We start from the raw sequence: 22,972 nt of genomic DNA, 5'->3' as shown, positions 1-22,972 counted from the left end.
AATGAACGACGATGAGAAAAAAGAAGAATAAAACGACCAAGGGAGACGAGGAAGAAAAAATAAATAAAAAAGAAAACTGAAGGAAAAAAAAGAAAAGAAGAAGGACAGGAAAGGTTGGAAGCAAAGGAGAAGAAAAGCAAAGAGAAAGAGGAAAAAAAGGGTAAATGAGTGGAAACGGCCAGGTATGCGTGTGTGCGAGTGCATTTGCATATTGGGGCAAGGTTATCCGCACAAAGTTGCAAGAGAGGCGACTTCAATGCATCGCCAGGAATGAGAGGTAAGCAAAGGGGGGAGGGGGAGGGGGAAGCATAAGTGGGGAACTTGTTTAGATAATCATGAGAAGTGTGATGACGATCAAGATGTTATTTGTAAACAATGGATGGAAAATTTATTTTGATGGAGCAAAACGATGAGAACTGTTGTGATAAGCACACACAAACACACGCTTAATATGTGTATATAGATAAATAGTGTGTGCGTGTGTGTGGGCGTGCGACGAGCGTGTGTGTGTTGTGTGTGTGTGTGTGTGTGTGTGTGTGTGTGTGTGTGTGTGTGTGTGTGTGTGTGTGTGTGTGTGTGTGTGTGTGTGTGTGTTTGCGCGTGTGTCCGTGTATATATATATATATATATATATATATATATATATATATATATATATATATATATATATATATATATATATAATATATATATATATATATATATATATATATAATATATATATATATTATATATATATTAAATATATATATATTATTATATTATTATATATATATATATTTATATATGACAGGCATATAATGTATAAAATATTTATGATACTGAATATATATTTTGCATGTTTAATATACACAATACACACATATGTTGTGTGTGTGTAGTATATATATATATATATATAATATATAATATATATATATATATATATATATATATATGTAATAATAGATATATAGATAGATAATAGATATATAATATATAGTATTATAATAGATATATAGATATATAATATATAATATATATAATATATATATATTATATATATATATATATATATATATATATATATATATATATATATATATATATATATATATATATATATATTCATTACCAACATAGATTTCCAAATACACACAGTCAGATATACAAAAAATGCAGAGATGTATAAGGAAAAGTGATAATGATTATGGAAATGAAGAGGAAAGGCGAATGCCCCGTGTTGTGTGGCTGCCTGACCTATGATGACCTGATTAAAGCAAAGATGGCTGAACAGAGAGGAACGAGGAATTAAAGACGAAAAAGGGAGAGACAGAGCGAAGAAAATGGGTGAAGAGAGTTAAACAGGCATGGAACGATAAATAAATGCAAAGAAAAAAAATGAGAGATGGAGAATAGTCATGAAGTATTTTCGGACCTTGAGACACGTATCACAGATATTTATTTTCCCTCCTCCATTCCCTCTCTGTGTGATTATCTGATTTTCTTTCTCACCCTTCATTCTTCTCCGATTTCTTTCTTCATATCTTCTTCATCTTCCTCTTTTTCTTTTTTCTTCATCGCCTTCCTCTATTCCTTTCTCTTCTTAGTTTTCCTCTTTTTCTTTTTTCTTTTTCTTTTTCCTTCTCCTTCTCCTCCCCCTTCTTCCTTTTCGCTTCCTCCTCCTCCTCCCTTTACTTTTTCTCCATTACCATCCTCCTCCTCTTCTTCTCCTCCCTCTTCGACCTCTATTTCTACTACATCTTCCTCCTCTTCACTTCTCATCCGCTTCTTCCACCTTCATCTTCTTCCCCGACCTAGAGCAGGTTTTATCAAGTCATTGCACTCAACACAGACGACGTATCGGAGGTCAACATCAGGCTTGATCGTCTGCCGCGAGAATTTATATTAATTTACTTCTTTATTTGGTATACTATTTACTGCGCGTGGTTGGTAAAATAAATGCCACTCTTTAAAACTTATTTCTAATGCCTTGTTCTTCCCGCAGATCGTCCAGGATCGCGTGTGATTAAGGTGAGTCGAAGGGTCGTGGGTTATCTTCGAGTCGTAAGGATTCAGGTAAGGAAGGAGGTACTTACTTCGAATGACACGTACATATATAAATACATGGGGATTAATATCGAAGGAGGGTTAAGTTCAGTTTATTTTGGGTACTTTGATTTTTCTTTATTTCGCTTGAATTAGAAAGAAAATTATATATGTCTGTTTGTTAAAGTTCTGCTGTCAGCAGAAATCCCGGGAGTGTTAAGCCAGCTGAAGGATTCACATCAACATCAGTGACAGGTAATAACAGCTGTTTACTCCGGGTCAGCTGGTATCCGCAGGCAAGCAGTCAAGTTTATACTTCTCTTCCCAAGAAGCACTAAAATAGTTCCCAAATCCCGCTGCGGAGTAACAAAAAAAAAAAAAAAATCAGTCGGTCAGTCTACTAAGCTAAGAGAGAAAGAGGTCTTGTTTTTATCCAGCAGTGACACGTTTGCGAATGTTTATTTGGAAGACACTCCCACTTCCTCTCGCTCCTCTTCGTCGTCATCTCTTTTTATCTACTTCGCATTCATTCTTCTTGTTTTTTTCCGTTTTGATTGATTTTTTTTTCTTATGTACATGTTTTAACATCACGCTTCATTTGTCGTTCACTTTCGTTATTATGTACCTCTCATTTTTTCTTGTCGTTGAGCTCTCGTATCTGAAGTTGTCTTTTCGTCTGCATAACTAATTATTTTACAGGTAGTCTCGTGTCTCCTCCTTATTTCCTTTCACATCTCTCTTTCTCTTTCGTTCTTCTCCCCCCCCCCTCTCTCTCGCAATATATATATATATATATATATATATATATATATATATATATATATATATATATATATATGTATTATATATATATAATATATATGTATATATTATATAACATACACATATATTAATATATATATAATATAATACAACAACACACACACACACACACACACACACACACACACACACACCCACACACACACACACAACACACACACACACACACACACACACACATATACACACATATGTGTGTGTGTGTGTGTGTGTGTGTATACATACATACATACTTTCATGCATACATACATACATGCATATACATACATGTGTGTGTGTGTATGTATATATATATATATATATATATATATATATATATATATATATATATATATATATTCTATATATACCTTCACAATCTGTAATCTCCTTGAGAGAACTGGCAATACAGGTTCTAACTCAGGATAACCCTTCGAGACGAATGTGTGGCTGACCTACGCTACGAGACGTGGGCAAGGCGAGTTACTAAAAGCATCCCTGGACAAGGCCATGAGAAGTTAGAAATTAGCTGTGCATTCCCCTTCCTTTCCTTCTGAAAAATTTCTATTTTCTGGCCAAATGCTGTGGCGCGCATCATCACTCAAACACCTTGGCCCCTAGAACTTGTCTTCTGAGTTTACCCGTGCAATTTTTCCCTTTGTAGATTCCACACTCGTCGTATTAACGTCGCGCAGTCAATATTTATGAGCGTTAGGATCATTCAAGCTGAGATAAAGATCACTCGGGAGAGATATGCTTTGCGTACACGTGATTTTTGTGTGTGCAGACTGAGACATCCATCCGCGTATACGCACATTCGACGACGGCCTTACGACTACCGGATAACCAACAATTAGGGCTCTTGGTACTTTTAGACCGACCAGTTTTTACCTCTGGACCGCACCATCTCCACGCGGTAGCAAACCAATAATTTTCTACGTGATTCCTTAATTCCTCTATCATGCTATTAAGGGCTAAATCATCACGCCAATTTGGAGATCGATTGCAAATGGTGCATTCATACTACCTAAAAGAGATTTCGAAGTAGTACTAACGCCGAGCGCACAGGAAGGAGTGGTCGAGCACCTTGCCAGACTGGCTGCGCGGGTCGGGAGGCGCAGCAGCGGCAGCCAAGGGAGGGCTGGTCAGTCAGTACTGCCAGTGTCGCCGCACGTAACTGTTGTACAATACATAACTGGCAGTTTGTGACGACCTCTCAGTAACGAATTGTGGACGACCACGACGCCGACGCTTTGCCTATCGTCCGTGCTTATCGGTCGCTCGATTACGCGTTCAGCGATCGCCGATAACAGTTCTTTGTGTGCTCGATACTTGACAACGACCTCCACTATTAGTGACGATTGAGATGTGACTGACAGATCGGCTGAGGCAACGTCATTCAGCCTGTGGCAGACGTGAACAGGAAGACAAAAGACACTGAATATCTGAGAAGTGTATTGCTTCTTGAACTTCATGTTTATGCATCGAGTCCTATAATGGAGACAGTGTAGAGGTCGCATTTCACTATGATGATTAGTTCCATTAGTTCCATAGTGTCATATTTCAACAGTTCTACGTCGTGACACAGATCAGAAAAGAAATAAACAGCGTAGTGATTCGCAGTGAATAATTTAATAAAGACTTTTAAAAAATATATCTCAACCATGGATGTTAGCAAGACACAGTTAACGCAACACAGTAAACAAAACAGTCTAGTCATCTTTGGACAACAAGTATTAACAGTAAGGTAAGGCTAAAGCTTCTGCTCCAGGCATACCTGCAAACGCAAGTTAGTTATTAAGGAAACATTTCACATACGTTGGCGAAAGACATGCATATAAAATTGTGATCCGCGCTGAAACATACATAGAAGCACGCACACACACACAGAAGTACACACATAAACATACACGAAGGTATATGGATAGACAGATATGTAATCAAGCACCGAAACACACACATGGGCATGTACACAGGCACATGTACACATATATAGAGGTAGATCGCTAGACCGAGACGCAGATATATAACACACACACACACACACACACACACACACACACACACACACACACACACACACACACACACACACACACACACACACACACACACACACACATACACACACACTCCCCTCCCCCCTCCTACCGTTACACACACCATCAGAATCAGTGTGTCAGGGACGAGGCAGGGGAAGTCAGGAGTGTAGGGTGGGTCATAGTGATAAACAGGTTTCCCGGTCTGTGTTACTCAATTACGTGAAGAGATTTTGCAGGTGATGAACAGGTGTGAGTCCCCGTGGTGGCCGCTGGACTATAATGGCTAACAGATAAAGCAGAAAGCCAAATAAATATCGCTTTTTGGTCTCGGAAGTGATTAGCAGTCATTTCTTTTCCCCTTCCTTTTGTGGAAAGTATGAATAGATAGATGAACTTTAAATGTTGAATGTTGACTACTTTGCGAGAGGAAAACAAGTTTGCTGCAGCTGTCTCTAGAAGGTTCGGATATCTACGCCGCGAAGTCAGAAATATTATCTAAAAACAGTTTCTTAAACGTCAGAAAATAAATGTTGGATAAGATAAGACTTGGAATTATGCAGAAATGGGTAAAAAAAACTGGATCGATTTGGAAATAAAATGCGAAAAAAACACATTAGGCTGTCGAAAAATCATGCTCAAAAGAGAATCACTTATTTTGACATGATGCCGTGATGCTGCAACTTGAAATGCTGAAGACGTCTTAGGATCATTCTAGAATTTAAAATTTCTCTCCAGGTAAAAAAGCCGTTACAAAAAATAGCGAAGATGTGACGAAGTACTGCATCATCTTCCTGACTTTTTCCTCTCTCACAAAAAAGGAGAAGAAAAAAGATTCCATTAACTTGTGAAATTTCATATCTGGCTGTCAAAACGTCAGACGAGCTCTTTTCGGGCATTTAAAAGTGGAGCTTTTAACAGAGTGAGCGCCTACGGGAATTATGACTAGCCTTGCTCGACTCTTCAACATCATAAACTTGATAGAGCGAATTAAAACAGAATGATAATACGTCGTTACGTCGACCATGACGTAACCGGTATTGAAATCACGGGTGGATGCGGGCCGGGAAACAGACGGATTTTGCTGGAGGCGATACTGTTTGAAGACTGTGGTTCGTTTTCCTTTGTAAATGTGTCCTTTGTGGTGGGAGGAATCAATTTTCTAACGGTGTCATTGCGAAAAAAATATTTTTTTCTGCAGTTGTGTGTGTGTGGTATATGCGCGCGCGCGGTGTGTTTGTTTTTGTACATCTGTATACGCATATTTCCTCGTCCTTTCAATTATGCACACAATAATTATGTAACTAACAGCGTAATTATACAAGAGGAGCATACTCAGAATTCGTTACAGACGCACCTGGGCCTCCAGGCATTACTGATTCAAGCGTGTGTATGTGAATACAAAACACACTCTTTCATACATTAAATGCACCCCGGTTCTAACAGTTAACATCATTAATGAATTCCGTTAATGGCTATACACAAAAATAATCAAGAGGGCCGCATAAAAGAGGTTGTTGTGACCTGCTTGCATTAGGTTCCCGCCGTCGTCGAAACCCGTTTCTCTGTCTCGGAATAAGACAGAAGTAAGGCAAGAGTTTCCCAGGGTTTGAGTCCGAGGTCGTCCTGGAAAGCACCTTGAGCGGGGCAGGCTGGACGACCCATTGTGGTGGTAGTCGTATTGTCTCGGTCGTTTCGATGAGTCGGGGATATTGGTGTTGGATAGATGCTGGGGGGAGAGAGCTAGGAAGGAAAACGGAGGGTGGGGGGCATGACGATATGAGAGGAGAAGAAAGGAGATGGTTATGAAAGAGAGAGAGAGAGTGTCATTTTGTTTAGTTTTATTCTATTTGTTACAATGAATATTCTTGAGGTTACATGCTGTCTGTTTTATTTTGCTTCTAAATTACCCCCTGCGTGCAAGGAATGGCTGGGGTTACCATCCACTGGCGGCGAGGGATTTAAACGCAGGTCAGCAAAATTGCCAGACGAGATCGCTACCGCTGCAGCACAGAGTGAGAGAGAGAGAGGGAGGGAGAGGGAGAGGGAGAGAGAGGGGGGAGGGAGAGGGAGAGCGAGAGGGAGAGAAGAAAAGAAAGATAAAGAGAAACCTAGTTAGAGACACAAGCAGGCAAATATACAGCCAGAATAAAAAAAACAAAATATCCAGAAATCCAGCCGCGAACATCCTCCCAACATCAGGACAAGCCTCAGCCTCTCTCTCTGTGGCTATTTCTCCGCTTCTCTCTCTCTCTCTCTGGCTATTTCTCCGCTTCTCTCTCTCTCTCTCTCTCTCTCTCTCTCTCTCTCTCTCTCTCTCTCTCTCCTCTCTCTCTCTCTCTCTCTCTCTCTCTCTCCCTCCCTCCCTCCCTCCCTCCCTCCCTCCCTCCCTCCCTCCCTCCCTCCCTACCCCCCTCACCCTCTCTCTAATATCCCTCCCTCCATCCGACGTTTTTTTCTTTTATCCTCTGAGTCGATGTCCGTGCTCGAGACTGACCGAACCACAGCAGGTCTACGTGTGCTTGACAAAACACCGCCTCGCCTGCCAAACCTTGCGTCACCCTCAGCGGCGACGAGTAAACTGGTCGAAAAATGAGATGTTTGAATGCGTGTGTGTGTTCGTGCTGTGACTCTTTTGGAGCTGCATTTGGATGGACACTGTGTATGCTTATCTGTGTATATATATTTTTTTTGATTTGATGGCGAGTGTAGTCTGAGTTTCGGTATTTTTTAGTTTTTTTTTTTTTCCTTTAGAGTTATTGGAGTTTTGATGGCGAGTTTCGGTATTTTTAGAAATATTTCTTTCCTTTTAGTGTTTAAACGTTTCAGTTTCAGAAATACTATATTTGAATGCGAGTATGTGTCTAGTTTCATTATATTTCGGTAACATTTTTTTGTTTCATAAGTATCAGGTAAGCGCAGATTCGCTTCCATGAATATGCACGCGATCTTTAGCTCTGTCATAATGTAATATTTTCATTTGTCTTAAATGATTGTTCAATAAATGCTTAGACATGCACGCCACTACGGGCATCGCAGTTAAACCTATCCTTGATTTCAAAACATTTTGTTAAGTAAAGTGGTTATCATCGTGAATGATATTAGCATACTATAGTTTTACAGAAATGCAGATGTAAGGGCAAGATATTCAATAAAAACAATTCGACATTTATTTTCTTACTAAGATTTTCTCACAGCATGTCTCGGTAATCTAAGCTTCTCTCTACCGCATGCTTCGGCTCCTCAGTCCAGCACATGTAAAGCCTGTTTCCTCATCCCCCTTCCCCTTCCCTCTCCCCCTCCCCTTTCCCTTCCCGCTCCCCCTCCCTTCCCCCTCCCCTTCTCCCTTCCCTTCCCTCTCCCCCTCCCCTTCCCCAATCTAATGATATCTCTCCTCCCCTCCCCTCCCTCCAGTCTCACCCACCCCTCCCCCATCCTCTCCTTTCATCCCCCTCCTCCTGCCTCTCCATCCCCTGCCACATTAACGAAGATGCTTTCAGGCAATTTTTCAGCTAGGAGTGTCGATAAACTATTTTCTTTCTTTTCTTTTACTTCTTTTTTGCTTTATTGATCAGTTCAAAGTTCTGCTCAATTTGGCAAATGGCTATGATTGCAAATAGCCCGGTGATATCTCCCGAGTTTCTAATGTGAACATCTCATCTTTGTGAATGGAAATGCACGCGCTAATGCTTGCAATTCTCGTCACGTCGTTTGTAAATTCATTCATGTTTTGATCATGCATACACGAATTTTATCTCCACAAATATACCTACGACAAATTAACGTATTCTCACATTACGTTCGCTCAGCATAATTCATTTGACTATACTGATTTTTGAATCACGATGTTATTGGCGCGATGACTACACGGGCATACTGGGTTGCATGAGAGTGCTGACCTCTGCGGCATACTCGACGCATGGGTATACTGAATGTGTGGGTATGATTTTATGGATACAGTAACTACAGGTGTGCCGCTTTTATATCTACGCTGCCTTAGTGGACAGAACCATTACCTGCATCTTTGGTATTAGCGCATGTCGGAATGACTCGGCGTCTCTCTTGCATGTGTCCACGAAAAGCCCGCATGTGTTGTGAAACTGGTTTATAAATAGCAACTTGAAGGGGGAAAATATGAGAGAGAGAGCGAGAGAGAGAGAGAGAGAGAGAGAGAGAGAGAGAGAGAGAGAGAGGAGAGAGAGAGAGAGGTGCGGAGACATAGCTAGAGAGGGAGAGAACAGTTATCCTTGTTATCCCAGGAATAGCAAAAGACTTATAAATAAATAAAAAGACGAAGAAGTAAATCACACGAATCCAAGGCTAAATTTTTACTTAATGTGGGTCATGAGTTTTAAATCTTTATTTGTGTATGACAGTTTGCATGGCGAACAAGTGGAGAGAAAATGCCGAGGGTAGGCATGAGAGGCAGTGATGCAGAACATCTAATTGGGGAATTATATTGGTGTGCGTGTGTGTGTGCGTGCGTGTGTGTGTGTGTGTGTGTGTGTGTGTGTGTGTGTGTGTGTGTGTGTGTGTGTGTGTGTGTGTGTGTGTGTGTGTGTGCGTGTGCGAGCGAGCGTGCGTGCGTGCTTGCGTGCGTGTATGTGTGTATATGTGTGTGTGTGCGTGTGTGTGTGTGTGTGTGTCTCGAAGATAAGGTCACAACGCGAGGTGATTGGTAACCTCCGGCGAGGTCAGTGAACTCGTCTGCCACTCCTTGTGAAGTCCCAAAAGGAAATTAAAAGAAGGAGGAGGAAACACGTTCAACAGTTATGAAGAAAGGAAAAAATAAAGGAAAGAGAAAGAAATCGAGACTACAGAATTCTAGTCTTTAGCCGAGAGCCGCAGGCGTTTCGGGGAATCCGACGATATGTTTCCGGTTCTTAAGCATTTTGTAACATTTAATAGTGTAATATCCACACGCACACGCTCGCGCATACGCACACGCACATGCACATGCACAGGTAAAAGCAAGCATATTTATGTCTACTTATATGTGTGCATGTGAGATGCGTCTCTCTCTTCTCTCTCTCTCCTCTCTCTCTCTCTCTCTCTCTCTCTCTCTCTCTCTCTCCTCCTCTCTCTCTCCTCTTCCTCTCCTCTCTCTCTCCTCTCTCTCCTCCTCTCCTCCTCTCTCCTCTCTCTCCTCCTCTCTCCCTCTCTCTCTCTCTCCCTCCCTCCCTCCTCCCTCCTCCCTCCCTCCCTCTCCTCCCTCCCTGCCTCCTCCCTCCTCCCCCTCTCCCTCCCTCTCTCCATCTCTCCTCGAAACAAAGGAAGAGGGTTGGCCATGCCACATAGAAGATCAAGAAAGAGATAAAGATTGATCGAATATTTACGAAATAAGAAATGAAAGAATTATCAGGAATTATGTCATTTTTTTGTTTTTTTTTTCTCTCTCTCTGAAAACTTGATCCCTTCCGCCTTTTCCCATTCATTCTGTTACCTCTTCTTCACATTTCTTGCTCTTCTTCAGTTGCGTGTTTTGTTTCATTTCTATTTTTTTCTCTCTCTCTCCTCTCCTTTTCTTTCCGTACATTTTTTTTTTGTTATTTCTATCCTCTTTTTGTCTCTCTATTTGCTTTATCTCAATCGTCTCTCTTACTTTCTCTCCATTTTTCTCCTTTTGTTTTAGTATCTGCTTTCTTTTATCTTTCCTTACCCATTTATATTTTTTCTTCTATTTTGTTGGTTTTATCTCTCCTATCTCACTTCCCATTCCTTTTGTCTCGTATTTTTCCCTCGCACTTTTTTCTCCCCTTCTTTCCTCAAACAAGAAAGGGTTTTTCACTTTTTTTCTCCCTTTTCCCCTTCTTAACTCTCTCTCTTCCTCTGTTTTCCCTTCTTCCTTTTTCTCGCACCCCAATCCATTCATTTCTCGTTACTCTCTCCTCTTCCTCTCCTTTCCACCCAAACAAATGGAGTTAGAAAGGCGAATCGAAAGAGAATAAGGACAAAAAAAGAGAGTGAGAAAGGCGAATCGAAAGAGAATAAGAACAACAAAGAGAGTGAGAAAGGCGAATCGAAAGAGAATAAGAACAAACAGAGAGAAAAGTTACTCGAAAGAGTACAAGAGCAGAAAAGGCGAATCGAAAGAGTGCAAGAGTGCATGGGAGGCCGTGGCAAGGGTGGGCGTAGGGTGTAAAGAGAGTGCCGACGTAAATCCAGCTAATCGACGCGTTCATGACAGGGAGGCGCTGTAGGCTCCGTGGCAAGTTTTTCCTCCGGGCCACACCCTCGTGAGGAACCTGCCTCGGGAGGGCTGGGGTATCGGGTCCCTGGACTGGTGGTGGGAGGTCGGCCATTTTGGAATGTTTCTCGTGTTTTTGTTTTTTTTCTCTTCTTCTTCTTCTTCTTCTTCCTGTTGGCTGTTCTTTCTTCTGTTGGTTTCTTTGTTGATCTCTCTCTCTTCTCTCTCTCTCTCTCTCTCTCTCTCTCTCTCTCTCTCTCTCTCTCTCTCTCTCTCTCTCTCTCTCTCTCTTTCTATCAGTCTCTCACTTTTCTTTCTCTCTTTTTCCCCATCTCTCCCACCCTCACTCTTCTATCTTCCCATCCCCTTCCTTTTTCTTTAATATTCGTCTGCTACTCTTCCTCTCTCTACCCCGTCTTCCCTCTTCTCACTCCCCTTACCTTTCCCTCTGTTCACTCCTTCCTTCTTCCGCCCGTCCTTCCATTCTCACCTTCTCCCTCTCAACAAATGGAATAATTACCACACACACTCAATGTAAATAGATTCTAATCCAGTTGATAATAGCATACTAGCGCTAAGCCCCGCCCCACGACCAGCGTATTAGCAGCAAGCAAGTGGATAGCACCCTGGGTCATGTCCAAGCACACTCGGGCCAGATCCTATCACAGGGGTAATGGGCGGGCGAGGAAAGCGACACCTTTGTTTCGTGGAAGATGGTTCCAATTAGGGTGCGATTTGAATTAGGTGCAAATTTATATTCGCGTATATTTGTTGATTTCTTTTTTTTTTTTTTAGGTATTGGTATTATTGTTTGTATGAGGTTTGTTTCGGATTTTTGTTTTTTTTTGTAGAGATGTAACAATATGATTGGATATTTTACTTTCTCTACAATGATACATCTCTCTCTCTCTACACACACACACACACAACATTTGAAATTACACTTACACAGACCCGCGCACACAAGAATGAACGATTACAAGATACAAAACAAGACAAACGACCCGCGTCTTTATAAGTTCGACCTCACTCATCGTCCGGCTGTAAAGTAGGCAATGTTACACGATCACATTCCTTATATTTTCATGAATTCCAAGGGAAGATTATAGATAACGTGAAATGAAAGAAAATTACGCTATAGATGAGAACCAAGACGTATAATTTTCTAGAACCAAACCAGGTTATCAGATTCCTTGTTCCGCGATTTTATAGCTCGAAATAGAAAACGGGAAGCGGTAAATGAAAGTTGAAACGGGGAAAAAGAGAAGAAATATATTTTGCTGAAGAAAAATTAGAAATATTGAATTACCTCTAAATAATAACCCCGAAAAAAGCAATTAATCCAGGTAGAGCATTTATTTAAATTCATAAACTCTTAGACAATAACTACTTAATAGCTTAATCATCCCATTACTCTTGTAGGAAATAAAATCAGAAATTCCAGTAAATAAGGATTTTTATGAACGTTATAAATCAACTAGCCTTTCTCGCGCGAACAACCCGAAGCGTCTTAAAAGTCTAAACAAAAGGGAATCTTAAGACGAAGACTCTGTTGCCGATGGAACCTGCAAGGAAGTCATCTCGACCAAGCCTTCGTCAGGTATAGTTTCGGAAACACTGGATGTTGGAATGTCGAAAATGGGTAATGATATGATGAATCAATGAATATATTTGATGCATAGACGAGTCGATAAAGGAAAGAAAAAAGTATCATGGATCATGGACGAAAAAGTAATGGAGATAAATAGTAAAAATAAATGATAAATGAATAAATAAATTTGATATATAGGAAAAAAAACTATATGAGTCATGGACGGGAATGAAGTAATGGAGATAAATAGTAAATATCATAGTAATGAATCATGATGATAAGGTAAACCGAAACAATTATCACTTTCTTATGGTTTTCATGGAAGATTACGCTTGCCTTACGTACACAGACTGTCTATGTTGGTCTGTGGTGTCGGCAAGAACAAAGACGTGGAAGAAAGGCTACCAGACCGACAGGGAACCGACAGACGTATCAGATAAGCGAGAAAACAGACAAACAGGGCAGGCAGAGTTTCAGACGCTTGGTTAGACATTCAGGTTATTAGTATGACATACCGAGAGAGGATTACGTAAACATATGAATAAAATTAATAGGGAGAGCAGGAAAAAGAAGTGGTAAAGGGTAATAAATGGGGGAATGAGAAAATCAGGAGAATAACTCTTCCCTTTATCACATCTTGGGGAAGACGGGAATAGCGACATGGGTAAAAAGAGCCCATAGTTTCATAGTTTCAAGAAAGTCACTTGTTTTGGGGGGTTAAGAGTAGCATAAATAAAGAGGGGCAAAAGCGTATATAAAGAGAGCAAATTATATACAATGTGTGTGTGTGTGTGTGTGTGTGTGTGTGTGTGTGTGTGTGTGTGTGTGCGCGTGTGCATCTACTCATTCATTCGTATTCAGTTCACTCCCGTCCAGTGGTAAAGCTCTCTCATTCTCCACAGCCCTAAACTAAAGACGCCATTTTCTTGCAAAACTATATCATGACGTAGGAATTCACAACGCATTTCCCTGGACAGCCATGCCCTAACTCTATTCAAAACGAAAATAAAAACAAAAACTCAATTAGGTGGGCTTGTGTTGGCCAGACTGTTTAATGGGGGAGGTCCATCCTTAGTCTTGTCGTTGCATTGTCCTGCATTGTTATTGATCTTGCAAGATCTTTACGTAATATTCTTCTATCTCCTGGTTACAGAGTTTTCCTGTGTGATTTTGTGGTACGTCTCAAAACTCAGGCTTCAATGACGAATCTATTGGTTAAGGTTATTTAATAGAGAGAAGAATGAAATACATTTAAAAGTAAAAATACAGACAGACAGACTGGCAGACTGCGCAAAATGGAGCAAAGGGATGCGGAAGTAAACAGCAGTGTCCACGGCGTGTCACCCGCTGCTACAGAAACCTGTTATTTTGGTAATTTCGCTCTTCGGGTGTCGCATTCCTCATTTTGCTGCTCTCTTTTACTTCATCTTCTGTTGTTTGCTTTTTTCATAGTATTTTTAGCATGGACTCTTTCATATTTCTTTTCTATTCTCTATTCTTTTCTCATTTATCGAGTTAATTATTTGTTTATATATTAATTCATTTATTTGTTTGATAATTCATTTTTTGTAGATATTCTGCTCCTATCCTCACTCCTTTTCCTCGTGATATATACCTTATATCTTTCTGGCCTTCTTGTACCTGCAATGTATCGTATCCTCCGGCCATTTTCAATCCCTTAAAACCCATCATCAATATGTGGATCGACCACTGATCCTAATCTAGCCCTCCCCCCTGTCACTATTACCTACAATCACCCTATTTCTCCCCCCAACCTTCCCCCAGTTCCTCCCCACTCCTATTCAAACTCCCCATTGAATCTCGCCCATCGTGATATCACCTTTCGGCGGCGTCGGGACACTGAAGCAGGTTCTCCTTTATTCATTATATTTATAGTTTGTTCAGAGTTGACGGGAGAAGAGGGTCCTGTTTTTTGCGATTCTTGGGTGTTGTTTATTTTTTATTTTATTTATTTATCTACTTATTTATTTATTTATTATTTTTGTGTGTGTGTTCTTGGGGGGAAAGGTGTCTGGAAGGAAATGACCTTTTAAATCGCTGGGTGAAGTGACCTAAGTTTGCTGGGAGAAATGACCTGATATCTCTGGGTATTGCGTTGTAAGGTTTGTTTCTTGATTTCGTATGACCTTGCAGGAACTAGTTTTCTGTCCTTTTCTGTCTGTATGTCCATGCATCCAAATATAGTAAGATATCATCAGTTACAGTTTAACTAGATGGACTGTACCTTTTCGACAAAATAAAGTTATTTCATACATACTTTAGCAATCACACTTGTACCTCCGATAATCCAATCGCACAGATACATTTTCCAGCATAATTATCCAAGCTGAAAATGTGCAAATTGGTAACAAGGAGCTGAGGCGAATGCAAGGGCAATGGATGTGGAGAATTGGTAATTGTAGCCATGCCCGTTTCGCCATTGGGACGTAGCTTATCGACCATGCCCAAATGTACGGTTAAAATGGTTCCTTATAGTCTCTATCCTTTCTTGCATTCCATGGGTAGGTACTGATATTTCATCGAGTTTTATTATAACACTTGATTTGGGTGCAAGATATTTCTAAGAGCTTGCAGTCTTTGCGAGACCAAATTTAGTGTATTTATAAGCAATTGGAACAATAACAATCACAGTTTTGGGATAATGGATGACGCATTCCTGTTGGTAACCTGCATGACGTCATGAATGACTTGGCGACATTGCCTGAGCTTTACTAATGAAGTAATTGCGATTACAGGAGAATGACGTATAGGCAAGACGAAGGAGAGAAAGTAATGGAAAAGACCAAGAATCAAGGGAGACATGATAAGAAGTGATAATATTGATATATTAGTTAATTTATGAATGAGAAATGAACTCCCCAGTGACTTTTGACTCGTTAATGTTCTTTTGTTTTATTTAACTAATTAACATATATGTAAAGCTAATTGGTGTAGCCATTCGAGGGAACACAGACAGCTCGAAGTATGCATAAAATGTCGTTAATTACAAGACGTGAATTAACGTGAAGAATGACAGAGAAGGGAAAAAGGAAATTATTGATAAAAAGGAAGAAGTTGGGAAGAGGAGGCTGAAGCGAAAATTGATAAGGAAGAGGATGTAGATACTAAGAAGAAAAAGAAAAAGGAGGAAATGAAGAAAAAAAGAAGACAGAATCATAGGAATAAGGAGGAAAAGAAGAAGAGGAGAGGAATCTCGGAGGGTAGGGTGGGAGGGGGAAGAGAAGAGGGGGGTGGGGTGTAGACGATGCGATCTCGTCCTGTGAAGTCGTCGACCCAAGGCCCCGTCTCGACCACCAACGACCTAGTTATACACCTGTCTCCGCCTCTCCCTCCTCCTCTTCTTCTTCTCACTTCTTCTCACTTCTTACTTCTTCCTGATCTTATTTCATTATTCATAATATTCATAATCCTTATTCCGTTTTCATCATGTTCTTTTATGTCTTAGGTTTTAAATGTATTCATATATAGTTTTTTTCTTTCTTTCTTTTCTTTTTTTTTGCGACTTGCGTTGTCTTCAAAATAATCTATATCCCGTCGTGTCACGTCTCTTGAATTATTCTTGTTTATCATATGTCTGTCTCGTATGATTTCCTCAATATCTTTCAATATCTTTCTAATGCATTTTATTCAGATCCAATTTCAATACTTTTATCAATACTTAACTTCCCCACATATATTTTCTTCTCCCGTTCATCCTCTCTTTCTGTCTGTTCTCCTTACCTCTTTCACATATATTTTTTTTCATCGCAGCCTACATTTCACCCCCATACCTCTCCCATTATTACCAACTCCCTGTTGTCAACTACGTGCGGATACCCTATGAACTCGGACGAGGTATGGGCAGACAGACGGGGTAATGTGGATACGTTCTAGTTTTTGCTCGGAAACCGGTCAACATATGGGACTAACGTGGATCCGCTTTAGTTTCGGGGAGGTTGAATTTTGAAGCGAGTTTTACTCTCTTTTTTTCAAAGTACTGTCGACATATATTTTGTTATTGTTACCAATGCGTATCTTACGAATAAGGACAAACTTAGAAAAAGATATGATAAAAATAGATAACCGCAAAAACTTGATCATGTGTGCGATGAGTGTGCGGAATTTCTGACGCGTGAAACAGTGAGCATTCCATTTATACAATTAACTGAACGTTTCATTAATAAGAACAACGATAGTCATAGTGTTGATATACCAGTAATAATGATCATAATTACTACATAAAAAACAGAAACAACAGTAATAATGATGATTAGTAGTGGTAATAGTGATAATAATGATTATGCTAAAATAATGAAAATTATAATAATAATAATTATTATTATTATTATTATTATTGTTATTATTATTATCATTATCATTATTATTATCATCATTATTATTATCATCATTATTATTATCATTATCATTATTATTTTCATCATTATTATTATTATTATTATTATTATTGTTATTGTTGTTGTCATTATTCTCATTACTATCATTAACATCATTAACATCATCATGATAAATATTAACATTATTGTTATTATTATTACTATTACTATTGCTATTGTTATTAGTGGTAGTATTATTATTAGTAGTATTACTACCACTATTAGACTATTATTATTATCAGTATTATTTTTATTTTCATCACTGAAATTATCATTATTATTACCGTTATTATTCTTGTTATTGTTATTATCATCAGCTATTATTTCTATTTGTACTATTTATAATTCATAAGTATACTATTATTATCATTAATATTTATGAGTCTAATTTTATCATTATCATTATTATTTCATCGTTATTTTTATTGTCTTCATCGTTATCATCATCATTATTTTTTTTATTATCGTTATTGTTGTTATTATATTATTATTATTATTATTATTATTATTATTATTATTATTATTATTATTATTATTATTATTATTATTATAGTCGTTGTTGTTGTTGTTGTCCTTTTATTATCATTGTTTTTGTTCTTGTTATTATTATCATTATTACTACTACTTCTACTACCACCACCACCACCACTATGATGGTAATTATGAAAATTGTGATAACAGTTTTACAAGTTATTAATAGCCATGATAGTAGTGGTTACAATAATAAGTAAAGTTAGATAGTAACAGTATTAACTACATAAGAGTTAATGGTATTAGTAGTATTACTAAAGTTAATAAAACCATTAAAATAGATACAGATGGCCTTTTATCACATCAACTAACACCGTCATATTAGTAGTAATTAATGATAATGATAAGGATAATTGATAACAATGATAATAAGAATTAGAATAGTGATAATAATAACAGTAATTAGAATGATAAAGATTATAATGATAACATACATTAATAATAAAAAAAGTTATTCAGAGGAAAACAATATATGATAAGGATGATATTAATGTTCATTATAATAACAATAATGATAAGAATCACAGTAATGATAACCATAATTGTAGCAATGATAATGATCGTAATAATATACACTTATAATGTCAAAGTTGTTCATAGAAAAACAGTCTAATCACTCATCATGAGCGGTCAGCAGTGACGTTCATGTTTGTTCTTCCAAATGTTCTTTTGTCGGACTCAAGTACATACGTGTCCTGAAGTCGAGAGCATAAATACACAACCAAATATGTCTGTGTTTTTTCTGTTTTCGTTGCCTTTTGTCTCTCTATTCCTTGTCTTGTTTTCGTTTTGCTTTGTGTTGTCTTTTGATATATGTTTCTACGTGTTTCTCTCTCAGTCTGTCTCTCTCTCTCTCTTAATTCTGCAAATCTCCCCCCCCCCTCCCTCATCCTTTTTTTTATCACTCCCTCCCTCCCTAACCCCAGTGGAGGGACTCTAAGAGCCAAGCCAAGATGTCGTACCAGGCGCAGGGAGGTTAAGCCCCTTGGGTTCTTAAAGGTAACCCAACTTCAGACATTAAAAGAGAGATGTTCCATTACTGAAGACACTGTATCTGAAGTCTCTGTCTCTTTCATATATGGCGAGTGCTGGAAGGTGCGAATTTTCGCTATTATTATTGTTATTTTTGTGTATTTTTTTATGATCTTTCGTTATCTCTCCCCCATGATACGGAGAAATAAAATAACGTCAATTGCTTTATCACATGAGGCTACTTCGTCTAAAACTCCTTGAATTCTTGCTAGTCACGACACGAAACCTTTTTATCTCTAAATTCATTTAATCGTCATGAAAAAGGGAAGAGGTGAAAAACATGGAGGGAGAGAGTGTGTGTCAGAGAGTCAGACTGACACAGGAGGAGAGGTAGGGGAGAAATAGAGAGGCGGCCGGACAAACAGACAGAGAGACAGACACAAAGATGAGATCAGAGAGAGAAGAAAATAAAAGCCTTGATCCCCATGAACCGGGCTGTTGGCAGCGGAATGACCCATCAGCCGAGGTTGTGGTCCCGGCAGCTACCTTGTCTCCGTGACCTTGTTGGTGTCTGGTGAGCCGATCGTTAAGGGCAGCATCTGCAGTGTCGCCGGCGGGGTATGTGTTGGCGCGCTGGTACCTGGGCAGGATGGGCAGGGGACGGCTGGAAGGGGCGGGGGGTTGTAACCTCGATACCTGTGCTGCAGCGAAGCCTGAGGGGGGGTCGTCAGCGAGAATGAGGGAGGGGGGGTGTTGGTGAGGGGGGAGGGGGAGTTATTTATTCATTTATCTAGATGGAGCGTCCTTTTTACCTTTGTTAGAGGGAAACATTAGTAATTTTTCAGCATCTATTACATAATACTGTTTAAAAAAAAAGAAGACACTAACCCACATACTTCATACCATAACATATCACAGTAACATAGAAAGAGACACACCCCAAAATAAAAGACAATGAAAAGGAAACCAACTCAAACCGTGTTTTGTTCCTCTGTACACCAATCCTCTCGAGACTTGCACGGAACTTCAGGGACACCCAATCAAGGAATGCGCACAGTACCTGGCGTGTAAAACCTGAAATCCCGAGCCAGTTCAGGATTTTGGGGCAGGTACTGCTAAGCGTCACCTGATTTCCTAGGTGACTTTGAAACACACTTACACATACACACGCATGTATGTGTGTATTTGCATATATATTTATGTATATATGCATGCATGTGTATTTATGTATATATAACGTATATATATATATATATATATATATATATAGATAGATAGATAGATAGATAGATAGATAGATAGATAGATAGATAGATAGATAGATATAGATATAGATATATATATAGATAGATAGATAGATATAGATGATTATATATATAGATATATATATAGATATATTATATATATATGTTTATATATATATATATATATATATATATATATATATCTATATATATATATATATATATTTATTTATGTGTGTGTGTGTGTGTGTCTGTGTGTGCGCGTGCGTGCGTATGTATGTATAGGTAGATAGGTATTGGTACATGCATACATATACAAATGCATATACATATATGCATTGTATTTGTGTGTGTGTGTGTGTGTGTGTGTGTGCATATGTATATGTATATGTACATATGTATTATATATACATATACACACATGCGCGTGCATACACACATACACTCACACACACACACACGCACACACACACACACACACACACACACACACACACACACACACACACACACACACACACACACACAAAAACACAACACAACAAACACACAAAACAAACACACACAAAAACACACACACACACACACACACAACAAAAATGAACGAATGAAAGGAGAGAGAAGGAAAGGCCGCAATGAGGGCGGAGGCGCGTAATGGGAGTGGCCGGGAGGAACGTCTTCCCGGTCAGGCAAGAGGATGACCAGAACGATTCCCGTTTTGGTGATAAATAACAAGTGTAAGACTTTGCAAATCACCCTGTGTAATAATTCAGGGTCAGGATGTGGAGAGGGGAAAGGATAGGAAAGAAGAGTAAGAGGGAAGAGGATGGGGGGAAGGGGAGGAAGAGGGGAGAGGATGGGAAAGAAGAGGGAGAGGGGAGTGCATGGGAGGGGAGAGGGGAGAGGATGAGAAAGGGTGGTAGGGGACGGAGTAATTAAAAAGGTAGGAGTGGGTAAAGAGAAACGGAAGGACGAGGAAGAGGGGATAGCATAGGAGGGGGTAAATTCTCTCTCTCTCTCTCTCTCTCTCTCTCTCTCTCTCTCTCTCTCTCTCTCTCTCTCTATCTACTCTCATCTCTCTATCTCTCTATCTATCTATATATCTATCTATCTATCTCCTGTTCCTCCCATCTATCCATCTGTGCATTTAAATCAACAAAATGTCCATCACGCAATGTATTAACCCCTACTCTTACTCCCTTCTCCCTCCCTCACGCATTCATCCTGCACCCCATTCTCTCCTACACTCTTTCGCCCCTTTCTCTTCTCCTCTTACTCGACTCTTCCTCTCTTCTCCCTCCCCTTGCATTCTCCCTTCACTTCCCCCTTCTCCTATTTACATCTTTCCATCCCCATTTCCCTCTTCCTCTTCCCCTACTTCTTCTATTCGTCTCCCACCCTTTCCTTCATATTCCTTTCCGCTGCTCCCTCTTTTAGTCCTCTCCCTCTCTCCTTCCTCTCCCTTCTCCTTCTCTGAGTCTTCCTCTCCCTCTTCCTTCCTCTCCCTTCCCCCTCTTTGAGTCTTCCTCTCCCTCTTCTCCCCGCCACTCCACTCCTCCCCCCTTATCTCCATCTTCAAAGGGTAACCGCTCCTATAACCCTATCGAAAGCACCATATAAGGGTGATAATAACCCACCGACAGGTCTTATTAACACCCTTAAGGGAAATGTGTTGAAAGGGCTTTTAAAGTGGGAAGGTTTTTAGCTGTAGAGAGAGAAAAGCAGAGGGGGAAATAGCTGGATTTATACTTTCTTTTTTATTGTGGTAAAGATACACTTGACACGTTGGTAAGTAGTGGTGACAGGTTGCCATGCATGCAGGAACGTATGCATGCATGCGTAATCGTATGCATTTCTCTATTTCAAGAAAGTGGTTATGGCTGAGTGCGTTCATTCATGTATGCATGTATGCGTGAGTGTATGCACGTATAATTTTCCATGCAAAAATGCTCGTATGTATAGGTTAGTGTATACATTTACGTATTCGTGTATGCTTGAGTATAGTTATTAATATATTCATATAAGCAAGTGTGTATCTTTATAATCAGATATACATGTATGTACAGACGCACATGCAGGGAAAAGAAAATAAATAATAGCTCCTCAAAGAAATATATTGGGTGGCATCTCACGTCCGCGCCATTTCCTTAAGAAGAAACAAAATCACTTTATTGTCACCATTTATCATCATCGTCATTAGAACTAACAATTGAAATAATGAAAATGTGACAGCGATAACGTTAATGACAAAATAGATGGCGCCAGCGGCATAGTTAACTAAGGAAGTGAAAAGACTGAATACGAGCATAAACAATTGTAAAATGAGAGAGAGAGAGAGAGAGAGAGAGAGAGAGAGAGAGAGAGAGAGAGAGAGAGAGAGAGAGAGAGAGAGAGAGAGAGAGAGAGAGAGAGAATAAAAAAACAGACTGATGACTCACAGGCCTTGGTGACCTGCCAGGTGGTGATAGCCCCCCCCCCCCGCCCTAAGGTCAACCCAGCGCCGCAGGATCTCCAAGCAGAGTAGGAGGGGAGGGAGGAGGGCGGAAGGCTGACGGGCGTGTTTATGCGTCCTATGATCTTGGTCAGTGCGCACACACACACACACACAAACACACGCACACACACACACACACACACACACACACACACACACACACACACACACACACACACACACACACACACACACACACACACACACACACACATATATATATATATTGATAGATAGATAGATATACTGTATACCTACATATACTATCTAGGAAAGTCTCACATACCCACACAGACACACGTACAAATACCATACACAATATGTAATTAGCACACTTCTATTACTTACACTCATGCATACACCCTCACATACACTTTAACCAGAATTATACACTACTGTACACACATTCATACACATTAACTCGCCCACAAAGATACACACACTCGGGTGGCCTAAACATGTAAATTATCCAATGAAAGGTTCAAACGCCCTTTTAACTCGGGTAATAATGTGGTTCAATGGTAGGTTGGTAATTACAGTATATTGGTTATGAATATTTTAAAGACAGGATTCCATCGCCTGTTCTGCTTCACACCTCTGCTGCCCCCCCCCCTCTCTCTCTCTCTCTCTCTCTCTCTCTCTCTCTCTATATATATATATATATATATATATATATATATATATATATATA

At 39.5% G+C, this 22,972-nt stretch overlaps 1 protein-coding gene across 2 annotated transcripts in view; it reads left to right on the top strand.

The window, feature by feature from the left end:
- LOC119572311 overlaps positions 1 to 22,972 on the top strand; it is a 131,668-nt gene that overhangs the window by 89,877 nt on the left and 18,819 nt on the right. The window contains exon 2 of one of the 2 annotated variants that reach the window (XM_037919344.1): positions 1,988 to 2,013. Coding sequence is in view for 1 of the 2 variants with exons in the window: in XM_037919343.1 (XP_037775271.1) it covers positions 4,494 to 4,576 (83 nt within the window). In the remaining variant the exon portion in view is untranslated. Of the gene's footprint in view, positions 1 to 1,987; positions 2,014 to 3,974; positions 4,577 to 22,972 lie in introns of those variants that run through there. The other variant, XM_037919343.1, reaches the window with a different exon arrangement.

This window comes from Penaeus monodon, chromosome 4 (genome assembly GCF_015228065.2).
Source record: "Penaeus monodon isolate SGIC_2016 chromosome 4, NSTDA_Pmon_1, whole genome shotgun sequence".
Lineage (NCBI taxonomy): Eukaryota > Metazoa > Arthropoda > Malacostraca > Decapoda > Penaeidae > Penaeus > Penaeus monodon.
The sequence above is the reverse complement of the archived record's forward strand: the minus strand, read 5'-3'. Positions and strand labels throughout refer to the sequence as shown.